Source organism: Pterocles gutturalis, unplaced genomic scaffold (assembly GCF_000699245.1).
Source record: "Pterocles gutturalis isolate BGI_N339 unplaced genomic scaffold, ASM69924v1 scaffold33055, whole genome shotgun sequence".
Classification (NCBI taxonomy): domain Eukaryota; kingdom Metazoa; phylum Chordata; class Aves; order Pterocliformes; family Pteroclidae; genus Pterocles; species Pterocles gutturalis.
In genome coordinates, this window is record NW_010142083.1 from 1 (window position 1) to 14,127 (window position 14,127).

A 14,127-nucleotide genomic window follows, 5' to 3' on the forward strand; every position below is an offset into this window, starting at 1 on the left:
AAGGGAGATCTGGCACTGTTCTCTCCACAGGTGCTTAGGTCCCATAGGCATCCAGTGGAAACGGAGCCCGTGGGTCACTTGTAAAAAACCTCCTCCACTCAAGATCTCACTGTCTCCAAAATCAAAGGTGCATTGGCCATCATTTCATCCTAAAGCTGCAAAAACGGACACAGCGTCCGGATCTGAACATCGAGGTGCAGTGGAGGTTAGGGGGTGGGAAAGCCCTACTCATTTCAAGGTTGATAAAAGAGCTGGATTTGGATCTTCACCTCAAAAGGGCAGGAGATGGCAGACGCAGAGGTTTGGTTCAAGTCCATCTTTAGTCCTTGCAGAAGTGTTCTCACAGAATGAGCCTCTGACTTGTGAAACTCGCAGACAGATCCATTGAACTGAAAACAGCTGTTTGCTTTTGGTGATCTTGCTAGCCAGCTCCTAATTATTTTCATTTAAACAAAGAGCTTTGCTTCTTCCTGGCTCATCTGCTCTTCCTATTTTCAAATTGTAGAGAAGTCAAAATAAAGCAGGCTTTGACAGTAGCATTGTTTCACAGAACAAACTACAACAGGGATAAAAGCCAAAGCCACCTCATATGCTTTTGGTCATGCAAATCCGAGATCAGAAGGTAACTACCATGATGGCATGCCTCTCTAGTCCCTTAGCTATCAGAAGCAGCTGAGGAAAAAGTCTTCTCAGCTCTGAAGGGTGTGTAGATTCTGCATGGAGGAAGGAAGAGTGGCCTGTATGTAGCACTGAACCTGGATTGTGAGCAGTAGTGCACAGGAGCAACTCTGCTTGTGAGTATCTCCACCAAAGTAGCTGGTGTTCTTCCACAAAACACAGCCATGCTGAAACTGCTCACCAAATGTAAGGACCCAGCAGTGACTGTGGGTCCTTTTTTGCTGTTCCAGCACAGACAGAGGAGACAGCCCTGGCATAGACAAGTTTCTGGCTCCTAGAAGTGTTATCTGTTACTCCTGACAGTGCGGTGAAAGTGTGTTGCAATGTAATATGGCAGACAATGAAGTCCAAAACTAGCTAATAGTTGGTATTGAACTGGTGTAAGCAGAATTGGACTATTTTCAGAATAGGATTTTTCAAAACAGTGTTTGGTCAGCAGTAACCTTCCCTAACTCCCAACAGGCTAGTGAGACGTGCAAGTGGAGGTAGCAAAGACACAAAGACCTAAAACATTGGGATGGCGGCAACTAAGTGAGCAGGTTGCAAATAGGCGAGACGTGTTTGATGATTAAGGAATCTAGTCTTTGACTCACTCTCCTCCCATTTTCTTTAAATAGTTTCCCTTTCCAAGCAGAAGCAAGACTAGAACTCTTGTGGTGAGATCCACCTGAGTGGCTACATCATGCTGTACGGGGAAGGCAGGAGAAGAATCACAGTGATTCCTCTCTTGAAGCAGCAATCTGAACTCTAGAAATTCAGTGCTCTGTTGGCACACAAACCTGCTGTCAAGTTGTGGAGGAGTCTTCTGTCTTGGCAAGGAGCCCATTACAAGGGTAAACCTCATGTTGGGGCTGACCTAGTGCCTGCTACAGACAGGAGGAACATTTCCACTGGTGTCTGAGAGCCCTGATTGAGACTTTTCCTTTCCACATAAGAGGTAAATGACCTCTTTCCTCCAAAATCCACCACTGTTCCTGCTCCAATGGCAGTGGGAGGATAGAGACAAATGGACAGTGTTTTTCTGTTTTACATAAAGCATCACTTGACCCTGTTCAACATAAGATGAGATGAGCTCACAGTAAATACGTCAGGAAATTTCCAAAACTCTCCTCATTGTTGCACTTGTACAGCCGCACCAATAGGAGCTACAGAAGGAGGATAAGGAGATGGGTTCCCACTGATCATACAACATGAAGGGAGCAAAATTTGATATTTCCTTATAAAAAGGCGTGTCCCCAGAGCACAAGTGGAAGCCTTAGGTATAAAATACTAATTTTTAATGAGTGGAAACAGCTAGAAAGGGATCAGAGACTCCACATACAACATTCCTTTATCTTCTTGCAGAGTCTTCCATCATCACCATATCTGAGTTCCTCTGTATTTTCTCTTGGGTGCTTTTTGGCACTATGTTCTGCCTAGTTTCGAATTAAGCAATGATTCTTCTGCCTTTTATTTTGGGACTCTCTTCCACAATTAATCCTAGCCAGCTTTTTCAAACAAGAAGTTCACATGTCAGGAAAATGACATAATTGTTTTTCTTTACAGTTTTCACAACATGTTCATAGTATCAGTAGAAAAAGTTTGTGTTTCTCATTTATCCAAACCACATTTTTATAAATTATTCATTAAACATTTATAACCTAAGTAATTGTAAGAAAACTAAAAAGTGCTGAAATTCTTAAACTTATTCCTTGTTTTCTGAGCAGTACAACTTTCAAAATTTAACCTTATTTTGATGGCAGATGTAGCCATCTTATCTTCATATCTGCTTGTAAAGCACCAAGGTCAGATAACTCCAGCAAATAATAACTGAAGTTTCATGCCTGGAAAGCTTTTGGTGATATTCAGCCTTAATTTTAAATTTCAACATCCTGTTCTACTTGTGTGCTTTCTACAATCCAAAATAATCTCTTGCTTTGGCACTTACATGAATTGCACACACAAACAAATAATTATTTCAATAATCTAGACCATGCTTAGCTGTGTTTTCTTAAAGAAATTTAAAAAATCCCTTTTGTAATACAACTTATTTTCTCCTTCATAAAGAAAAAATAATGTCTACTTGGAAAGAATACACCATTCAGTAGAGTTCTTTATTGAAAGGACCCAAAACAATTATTGTACAATTAATTTTCAGAGAATTCTTCTCAAACAGCTGCAATGTAAGTTCTTTAATTCAGTGTATTTACTTTAAGTAAGGTGATACAATTCACCACTTCATTTCATGGCTTCATGGGGGCAATAAAACCAGTGTCTCTGCCTCCAATACTCCTTCAGAAATAGAATGGAAATACTTTACTTGCTTATTTTGAAGATAAATATATGTTTGTGTTTCTGGAGCTGATGTCAGCCAAGAGTCTCTGCCAAAACACTCATTCCATTTGTTAAAATATTCCTAGCTGATTTGCTAGAAAAGTGTCCAGAAATGAAAAAATCATTCTCCCAGAGTTGCAATTCTCATTAGTATTTGAGTGCAGTATATTCACACAACAAGAAGCTTAATATTCACATTGTAGAGGACATTTCATGCTTTGCAGAGTGCATTGCAGGGAGTGCTTGCTCACTGTTGAAATATGGTTCACTCTCTAGTGGATGCAATCAGACCAGTAGATTACATACTACAAGTCATTTAGGGAACACATTGCCACAATATACCGTTGGTCAAAAATAGAGCAGTCTCTGATATGACTAATAAGAACATTCTTAATGTGTATTAGGAAGGAAACAAAATGAGTGTTGATCCCCATGCCTCAGAAAATCAGTCCAGCATAAATCACGTCAGGAAAGAAACACTGTCCTCTAATGAACAGCTATGGACTTCTTTCAACCTTCACCTATACTGGCTGCTGTTAGAAGTAAAGCAGAGGGACAAACAACTGGTCTAAGCCAGGTTCATGATGAAGAACAGAAAAACAAGAGTCAGAAATGAATGGAACAATGTAATAATCATTTGTCCCAATATAATCTCATGTCATATTGTTGTCATGCAAATAATGTCAGACTAATTTGAATTTGTAGTCAGAAGGACTAATCTGACACATTTACCTCAAGCTTCAGATGACCATTTGATTATGACAAGCATAATGCCACTTAAAATGGAGGACATCAGGAACTGTAAAGTGAGGACCTGGTTACAGGCCTGTAGGGAGGTTAATAGTCCTTCAGTGATCATCTAGGGAAAAGTGTCATCTAAGGTTTGCACAAATGTTGTCTAAAAGAAGTAAACAAAAGTACGCACACTGAAGTTATGTGACCTTATCAAGTTAGGGTAAGAGTGGGATAGCATGTAGGAAAAACTGAGGACCAAGTAACAAAAGTGGAGCAGAACTTAGTAAAGCAAAGTCACGTACTTGGGGATTAGTAAGAATTTATTTGATACATTAGGAACTGAACTGTGAATGACAGAGAAGAGAAAAAGCCCAAGTATATTATTTAATTATAAGCTGACATATAATCCCATGTGAAAACATAACGGAAAAGGACAATGTAACTCTGGGATATACCAGGCAAGGTATTTCTACTCAAATATGGGAAGTACCATGATTATTTCACAGGGCACTGGAGAGCTTCCTTCCAGACACTGTCTATAATTCCAGGCATCCACATTAAAAAAAACCCAACAAAACCAAAACAAAAAAAAAACCACCAAACCCAAAACACCAAACAGTCAAAACCTAAATTTAAAGTCGAACCAATGCAGAGAAGGTCTACTAAGGTGAATAGTGGAATGGAGACACTACTTTACTAGAGGAGACTAACAGCTTGGCTTCTTTAGCTCAACAAAGTGCAGGCTGAGAGACCAGATTATTGCTTTCTACATGGTGTCAGGATGAAAGCTCTAGAGAAGGAAACACTATTTAAACTTAAAGTTAGAATGGGAACAAATGGGTATAAACTGGCTATTGAAAGAATTTAGCCTGGAAATCCTAAGAAGGATGCAAGTCATCAGAAGAGCTGGTGATGGAATAGCTTTCCAAAAGACATTCTTGGCTCCAAGCTAGTTTTAGATTAACGCTTGTTCAGACTGTTGAAAGATTATGTGATGTTTGGCCTCTGACAGCAGCAAGGCGTCTGTCTACTTCAGCCCTATCTTATTAAATAGCGACAGCAAGGATACTAAAGCAGACTCACTGAAGGAGGGCCTCGTGCGGTCTTTAACATTCACAGAGACAGAAGATGTCAGGTTCAAAAGTCTCATTGAATTGCTGCACACTGATTGGATGCCATCAGTTAACCTGCTGTGGACTTGCACAATGGGACAGATTATGGTACTGTTGTGATAGTATGGAGGATTCTCACAATTTTTTCTTTCCTTTGCAGATGTTTCTGATGCTTTAAATGTGACAGTCTCTCCAGGACCAACAGTACGATACTCGGAGGGAGATAATGCTACCCTTTACTGCCACATTTCTCAAAAGAGAAAGACAGACAATTTGCTGGCTGTGCGGTGGGTCTTTGCTGCATCACCTACCCAGGAGTATCTGATGATCAAAATGACAAAGTTTGGATCTGTTCAGTATTATGGAAATTATACTCATCATTTCCACAAGCAAAGACTTCATCTTCTTAAAGAGAAACATGGAACTATATACAAATTTCTTATTCTAAGCCTCCAGCAAACAGATCAAGGACATTATATATGCAAAGTCCAGGAAATTGGCAAACACAGGAATAAGTGGACAGCATGGTCAAATGGCACAGCAGCTACTGAAATAAGAGGTGAGAGACTACTGATTTCAGTTCTATCATTTTTCTTGTCCCATGATCCCTTTTTTAATTTTCTTGCAAGTCCACCAGTAAGATGTTTGAAGTTACGTTATTTTAACGTGTTATCTGTGGATATGAGAAGAAAACCTAATACTCAACTTCTTTCCTGTGCCTTTTACCAGAATAGCAGTCATTAAAACTCCTTTACATTCAGCTACAGGTCTCTACAACTTTGCTAATGGGAATAAACAAATGCCATTATTCTTTAAATGCAAAGAGACAGAAACAGAGATAAATTATTTTCTGAAGAATATACAGTAGGTTAGCCAGAAATAGAAGCATTATATTTTAGATCTGTGGATTTTTTATTACTTTTAGTTTTAGTCTAATAGCAGTTGCTAAGTAGCGTTTCTAGTATCACTTCTCTACTTTTGTTTATACCAGTTGTAGCCGGAAAGCAGAGCTAGAAAATCAGTGACCAGCCTGCTGGTATTGAACTTTAGATAAAGAAATGACCAGCAACAACTGAGGGCTTTGAACCAAGCTGAAAATGAGCCTTCTCTTTAGGATGGGTCAGCTCAAATGTAAGGCCACCACACTTACACGTTCAGAGATGGATGAAACTGGATTTAGAGAACAGACTCCTTTGAAGAGGTGGTTGAGCTCAGCAGTTGTGCCATTGCCGGTAGCTGGCAAACTAGGCCCCTGCTTGTAGTTTTATAAACAGAAAAGTTGATTTCCCACAGGGCCAACTCTAAAGATAATGCCAAATATGAAGGGTGACTGCTTGGTCTGGAAAGTCAAGAGGCTCATCCAGCAGCCACAGAAAAACTTGTGGGAGGAAACTGTACTTTATGAAGTTTCTGCCATTCCTGTTCATGATAAATTTATCATGCTGTTTAGACCCCAAAGGTTATTCTTGTAGCTGGGAAACCCTAATCCTACTTATCTACCTTATGTTTTGGTGAAAATGGCCCTAGCTGTGCTCTGAAAACAATTTTGGTCTGAGGAAACTCCACTGACTACAGGCCTTTTCAGGATGGATTTGAACATGTTTATGTAGTCTTAATCCGAAGCACTTTCCCTCAACACCATTGTCACTGGTGTAATTCAGGTTTCTGTATTACTTTTGGATTATAAACACGCCAGGGAGAGAAATGTCACAGTAAAAAATAATCTTTGTGAGTGTATGCTCTCCTGTGGATAGCTCTCAGGTATCACAAGCTTTCACTTTGATCTGTCAGAAGTATGAGAACAAAGATATGAAAAATACAATATAACAAAAGATAAAGAGCAGCTTCACGTTGACCAGCAGTGTTTAAATCTGCGTTGAGAAATCATGGCATTAACATAATGTAATTAGCTGATTATTCCTAGCAATGATGAAAGACACTAACCATCCAAAGCTGAAGTTCTGTTTGGATTAGTAGCAAAGACCATGGATCAATTTTAACAGTAAGAAAATCCTAGTCTAAACTACTTGGTCTTATTAGGCATACAAAACTTGTCTGGAAAGCCTCTTAAGACATTTTTACAGGATTTCCCCGGCTTCCTGGTTGCACAGTCAGAAATATAAATAATGACAGAGCAGGACCCAAGTCCAGACAAGAACCCCAACTCCTTATATCTCCACCAGGGAAAAGCCCAGCCCTCCAGCACCCAGACCCCAGCTGTGTGCATCAGACATGCTTCTTTTGCACGGAAGACCACTGAAGCGGGACATAAGAGAAAACTTCACCAAAGTTCATTAGACTTCTAAATACAAATCGTCAGGCCAATCAGTACAACTGGTCAGAAATACAATCCTGCAGCCAAATGTTATCTGTAATCCATAAACTGGTATCCTAAGGAAATCAAAGTCTACATGATCACACTGTCAACTATAGTGTGAACCCTTTTTGAATCTGTGGGCTGATTTTAACGAGATAATGGTTTTAAAGATGTTAAGGTTGTGCAAGAAATGTGAAATTGTCTGGGGAGAGGGCGAGAAGATCTGCATGAGCTTCCTCATTGAAGGAAAGCTGCAAGAACAAAAAAGATAATTACTGTTCTTGAGCTGCTGTGTGCCCAGTGACCTTCCATGTGGCAGTCAGTAATTGGGGCTTCTGGACGTGCCACAGGAGAAGGAGGCCAGTACTAAGGTTGTTGTGGAGGGGAAAGCCATTAGGGTATGGGACACAGAATTCATTAGCTTCACAGCTCGAAAAACAGCTTCTTATTTGATTTTTGTTGCTGTTTTCACTCTTCTGTTTTTAAACAGGGAGGAGTAAAAACATTAAAGCCCAACATCTCCTGAACTCAGCAATCTTAATCTTGGGAGGCATTAAGTTTTACAAGCACCGACCCCATGTTGGGTGGCTGGAGCCAAGACACAGTGGTTAGTCTTGTAACCACACAGGGATATGAAATGAAACTTTATTGCATGCATGATTTAGCCCCACAGACTTCAGGCATTAGGTTGCTTCACGCTCAGCAGTTGTTCTTCCCTGCTGTTCCTGCGCTTGGCTAGGAACCAGCTCTCCTTTTCCTCTCCTCTCTTACTCCTTCACCCCTGTAGATTTGGCTGAAAGAAGAGATTCAGCCATTCTCAAGAAGGAACTGGCCAGCAGGAGGGCTGCTCGCCCCAACTGCCTCAGCCTCCCACCTTTGGGAAGGGGCAAACCTGGCAACTGGTGTGGGTAAGGGAAGCCAGGGCTCTCATCAAGAACAAGCACTTGGGGAGAAGAGGAGGGGAGGCTCAGAGCAACTGCCAGGTGTTGTTACTTCTTGCACACCTCAAATGGATGGCCAGGACTGAGGCTTGCAGGCCTACAAGGAGGGCTAGGAGGCCACCATACAATACTGGAGTTTCCTAGAGGATAGACTACATCTTTTTCCAGTGCTTTGGGGAAGAAATTTTGAGGATAACTTTAGGGAAGGGAGCTAGAGAGAGCCAGGTCTGGTGTCGAGAGACAGAGAGAAACAGTGAAGGAGGAAAGAACTGTTTCAGCTGGGGCTGACACTATATTGACCCTTCTCCTCAGATCCTCTGCACCAGACCAGGTAGCAACCTCCAAGAGTAGTACACTGAAAGATAGAGTGCATAGTGTGTTTTTGAATGAAGGACTTGCAAAACAGACCAATAGATGTACTCAAGGAGTCCAGAAAATCAGATGGAGAATAATTTCTAGGATTTTCCTGTGATAATGTCATTTCATAGGGCAGGTCAGCATTTTAAAGAGCATTTTCTCTTTCACTGAGGGGTGGAATTTCTTAAATGCCTATAGTGAAACATATGGATTTGTCAGGAGTGCTTGGAAAAGGAATGACATATTCCAGGTAAAAGGCAGCAGAAGAAAAAGCAATATAAAATAATGTCAGGCTACCTGTCATCCTCTCTCCACAGAAAAAGCCACTCTGCATCTTTCCTAGCTGCACAAGCTATTGCTGACTGTAACACAGAAACCTCTCATTGCTCTTCTTAGCTTAACTGTGGGGTTCAGATCAATTTAGTTATTGCAAAGAAGGAAAAATGTAACTTCTCAGTCCAGCCTTTAAATACTATTTTCCCCCTGATTTTTAGTATGATTTATGAATACATAATAAGGATGGGGATTTGAGACTCATGACTTAATCTTTCTCACAATGTCTGATAAGGCTTTGAACAACTGGGTCTAGTGGAAGGTGTCCCTGCCCATGGCAGGGGGGTTGGAACTAGATGATCTTTAAGGTCTCTTACAACCCAAATCATTCTGTGATTCTGTGGTTCTATGAGCTGTATTGCTTCTTTCTGCATTAAGTGTAACTCAGAGCAGAGCAGGAAACCTTAAACTAGGGAGGAAGGCAGGCCCACCTGTAGACTAAACACCCTGACAATACGCCCTGTGGGGATCTGAGGTAGACACCACCACCACCCTGGCCTCCCCCTGGAAGAGCATTTATTCCAGTTCTAAATTCAGATTAAAAATGCTAGAAGACATCAGAAAAATTACATCTTTAAATGCCATAGCAACTGTTTCACTGCTAAAAGCCTCTTTACTGGAAGCAAAGGACTGCCTTAGCTAGCATTTGGTTAATGCACTGTGAGTGTACAGGGCTTGCTACACATGGGAGGGAAGGCAACTCTTTTCAGAGTTGTGATAAAGTCTCCAATTTCCCAAGGGTAACACTTGGGCTTTTCATGGAAATTTTCTTCCAAACACATTTTGTATTGTATATTATGATCAGTTACACTTTTTATTGCAGAGGGATTTAGTTATATTACAGTTAGATCCAGGATGCAGCAAAAGGAGCAATACAAGTTGCCTGAAGCATTCAGATACTTAAATTGTACAGCTTGTGCTTTATCAAGTAAGGTAACAGTATTCAAACACATCACAGTTGCTGTCTTGTCTAACATTTTGTTCCAGCTAGTATGTCTGCAGTAATGGCCAAATTAAAAATCGTATCTTTATGCTAAAGCACCAGGCAAATTTCTTACAACCTTGCACGTCAGGTGGATGCAGAAATAGTATTTCTTACAACCTTGCATGTCATTTTTTTTGTTCACACAGGAAGAGGATGTCACTGTGTAAGACAGAAATTTCCAGAGGGAACTGAAAAGGGTCATACCGCTTCTTCAGAATCTGACTTTCTCTTGAAGCAGAAAAAACCTAGGGCAGTTCAGTACATAGCCTTTGTCAGCCACCAAACATAGCACTATTCAAAGCAAAAGACCTTACGAGATTACGACTGGGTCTGTAGTATTCTGCTGCTATTAATTTATATTCAGATTTTGTTATTTGCTAGCAGGTTTGCAGGTGTGAATTTGTGTAGTACATTAAGAAGTAGCAAATGCTTTTTCTCACATGTAGATTTATACAGATGCACATATTGGACTTGTGGAAAAACAAGTTGCAGGCTACAGTTCCTTAACATATAACAATAGCAGTTAAAAGTTTAGCTACATATCTGGTTTCTCCTTTAGGGACAGAATAAATTTTTTCAGAAAGGGAGCCTTGTCTGATGGGGATGGAGTCCTTACAGTCTTGTGTTCATGGACTTACCTGTCAAGTACAGCAATGTTGTAGTGTGTTCAGAAGGCCCAGCTGAAATTTTTAACTGTTGCAGTTTGCCCCTTTAGGTGTAGTGAATACAAGACATCAAATAGAATTTATAAAAAACCTGTTGTTACATCTTTCTAGTAAACCCAAGAGAAATCCACGTCCTGATTTTGCCAAGAAGTGTCTCCTTCTCCAGCCATGCAACATAGAATCATAGAATCATAGAATGGCTTGGGTTGGAAAGGACCTTAAAGATCATTGAGTTCCAACCCCCCTGCCATGGGCAGGGACACCTTCCACTAGACCAGGTTGCTCAAAGCTCATCCAACCTGGCCTTGAACAATCCCAGCTCTCTCAGCCTGTCTTCATATGGGAGGTGCTCCATCCCTCTGACCATCTTTGTGTCTCTCCTCTGGACTCACTCCAAAAGGTCCAGGTCTTTTTTATGTTGGCGACCCCAGAGCTTAATGCAGTACTCCAGGTGGGGTCTCACAAGAGCAGAGTAGAAGGAGAGAATCACCTCCTTCGACCTGCTGCTAATGCTTCTTTTGATACAGCCCAACATCTTCCCTCTAAGATAAGATTAACCTTTTCCTCTTCCCTTATCTTCTTATTAAAGGCATCTGTTCTTTTCCTGAGCTGGTATGGTCAACCCTAGCCTAAACCCAAGTCAGTGATCTTCATTATAGTACAGAATACACCAGAAAACAGTTTGTTTGAGGAAAGAAAGACATCAGAAAGATTGTTCTCCCACTGCCTTACTATCAGAAAACTCAGAATAGTGAGTAGTCTTCTAAGAAAAATATGCAGCACCTGCAAAACATCATTTACAGTTGGGTAATCCCTCAAGCCCACTATGCAAGGTACTGCACAACTCTTAGGAAGAGCAATACGTGTTCCAGTGGTTTACAATCCAAGAGAAGAGACTACAATGTAGGAAGACAAACATAGAAAATTAGGCAGTCCAACTATAATCCTACTGTCACGGACAACACAAACAAGTAGAGATGGTCACAACAATCTGTTATGTTGGGAAGTTTATGTGTCAGAGTTTCCCACAGAACAGAGTCTGAGCTCTATTAAATATTAGCTGCGTGTGGCATTTGGTAACGATAAAAATGTTGCAAGATACAGGAATGCAAGAATTTTTTCTTTTCCCCAAAATGAACAAAAGCCCTTTTTTTTTTTTTTTTTTTTCTTTCAGGGAAGGTATTCTAAAATACTTGCCAAAAATCTGCATGTGTGATGTTTTCATGTGACAAATGAGTAGATTCTTTAAAACATTCAGGATGAGCTTCCCATCACAACTGAACAGAAGATTTCATTAGTCCTGAAAGCAGTTCCATATTCATTGAGTTAGGTTCACACCTCACATCCCTACAAGGCACTCCTTACTGAATTCCCTTTCCAGATACTTCTTCTTTAATGATTTGCCACATGAACCTCTCTTGGAGGTTCAGATCCCATTGGCAATCTGGAGGACACCACCAGATTCCTATTGCATTGCGATGATTGCTAGCAGAAAAAAAATATCTTGGATTAATGTGAGATAATCTAATCTGGTGTCATTAAAAAATGCCAGCATGCATAAGCAATCTGGCTGAGGAGAGCACAGAGGGTTTTGAACAGTGATCTAGCCATCAGAGCATTTGGATTCTAGTGCTAGGTTGTACAGCTGTTATGATACTGACATTCATCCATCTGCGCAGAGCTCTGTAGCCTACTCCTCCTCCTGAAAAAGAGAGGACAGTTCTGTGCAAAATCTGCAGCTGTTTTCCCTCTTAATTGAGTTAGAACATAGACAACTCTTTTTCTAGGCTATAAAGGTGAGCTCGTGCAACCTGTGGTCATGCAGTCTCTCTTCTTGAGAAAAAAAATCCCACCCATAGGCAGGGGAATTATTCTGGCTGAGAACTTCAGCTATTCTGCACGCAACAGTCAATAGCCATTGATACAGCAGTGACCCAACTGTTTACATTAGTTAAAATGTCCAGCCTAGTCTGTTCCTACACCTGAGCCAAGGACACTGCGGTAGATATAAGTAGATGTGTTCTGCTTTCCAGCTCAGATATGCAATTTCTGAAGCATTTGGACATGCTTCAGAAGGTCCATGCATGCAGGGGTGTTCTTTTTGCAGATAGGCAGATATCATATCCATGTATCTTTAGAAGGCACGGCATAGAAGCCAACTTCTGAGGGAAGTAAGAAGAAAAAGAACTCATGAGCAGTGCTCTCACTTTGGCTGTCTCAGTGCATTACCTGGGTGCTGTTGTAGGAATTGCAGGGCGGTCCAACCTGCCAAGGGCCATCCACAAGACCTTTGGGAAGGAAAGCAAGTTGGACAAAATCAGTAGCCTACAAAGTCAGTCTTGGAGCTGGGGAAACACTATCATGTTGTCAGAGATTACTTCAGTGCCAAGCATTGCTAGAACGAATTCCCTATTTTTTAAAAAATCAGTGCCTAATGTAGCTGGCTCCAAGTCAGTTCTCAGGAAGCCTTCAGAGCCGTGTCCTTCAGTAAGGCTACTGTTCTTCCAATTAATTTTTTTTCCTTTAACCTCTAAGACTTATAACCAGACTACAGTGTTAAAAATCCTTTGTAATATATAACTACAAGGGAAAATAAATTCCCATTCTCTCTAGCAAAAGTTGTTCATCTCCTCTCAGAAGTCACCTGTTGTGGGACCGAAACACAAATTGCAAACCTAGAGGTATGAGTTCTGGGTAACCAAGGACGGAGGTAAAATAAACCAGCTGCATACCACATTAGTGGCAGCTTTTTTCCCTAGGATACTCAAACCATCCCCTCAAAGCCTTTACAGAACTTACAAGCACATGGCCACCCTATTCTAAGGCCTAGGCTCTTCTAAAGTGTGTTTCTATTCTCTTGCCGTTCTTAACTGCATTTAACTTTCAGTTGAAGGGTCACACATTGCATCTTTCCAGAATAAGATGACAAAAGGGACACAGTCTTAAGCCATACAGCACCTGTAGAGTGTGCCAAGCCAGATGAGATTTGCTGGAAGACATTTTTATAATGCTATTCTATAACTTAAGCATATAATTGAAAGGCAATTATCCTGTGAGATAAAGGAAGATCTTGGTGTGCTGAAGTCTAAGGCAGAATTACATTTACTTTAAGAGGTCCTAACTTTTTATGCCACACATTTTCAGTTCTGGTCATGTCTTCTTTGGTTTTTTTCAGTGATTTCAACAAAATTTTCTGATGATCCGACTTTCAAGAAAAAACATGAAGCTTGGAAGTTTTTTGAAGGTAAAGATGGATTTAATTGCTACTGGTTCTACACAAGATGTTAGTTTAGCTGAGTGCTACAGGACAATTAAAGTGTTCCAGTCAGGCCCAGTTTTGCTAGTTCCTGTGCAAACTCAAGCCTTTCCTGAGAAACCATTACACAGAGTACAAGAGGTGCTGGAGAAAAGAAAATGGAAGGCTTCAGCTTCAATTTTTGATATATTTCTTGTGGTCAATGCAAAAATAACCTATGCCTGGCTAATCATACAATGCAAATGCAAACCCTTACCCAGGAAGGTGTTAAGCACGTCTGAACAGCAACCAAGCACTCTGCACTCCCTCCAGCCTTAGAAACTGCTCACCGAAAATGCTCTGCACTGCAGGAGCAGCTTAAAGCTCCCTTGAGTTTCAAGGCAAGCAGTATTTTCTGTGTAGAACTGTTCCAGGAGACTGAAATCTAGAAATTGC

The 14,127-nt window shown here is 40.8% G+C and overlaps 1 protein-coding gene across 1 annotated transcript in view; it reads left to right on the plus strand.

Moving 5' to 3' along the window:
- Positions 1–4,998: 4,998 nt before the first annotated feature.
- VSTM4 (V-set and transmembrane domain containing 4) overlaps positions 4,999–14,127 on the plus strand; it is a gene marked incomplete at its 5' end in the record, with an annotated part of 32,379 nt that continues 23,250 nt past the window's right edge. Inside the window, 2 exons of the mRNA XM_010084253.1 lie at positions 4,999–5,397; positions 13,612–13,680. Coding sequence (XP_010082555.1) covers positions 4,999–5,397; positions 13,612–13,680 — 468 coding nt within the window. The remainder of the gene's footprint in view (positions 5,398–13,611; positions 13,681–14,127) is intronic.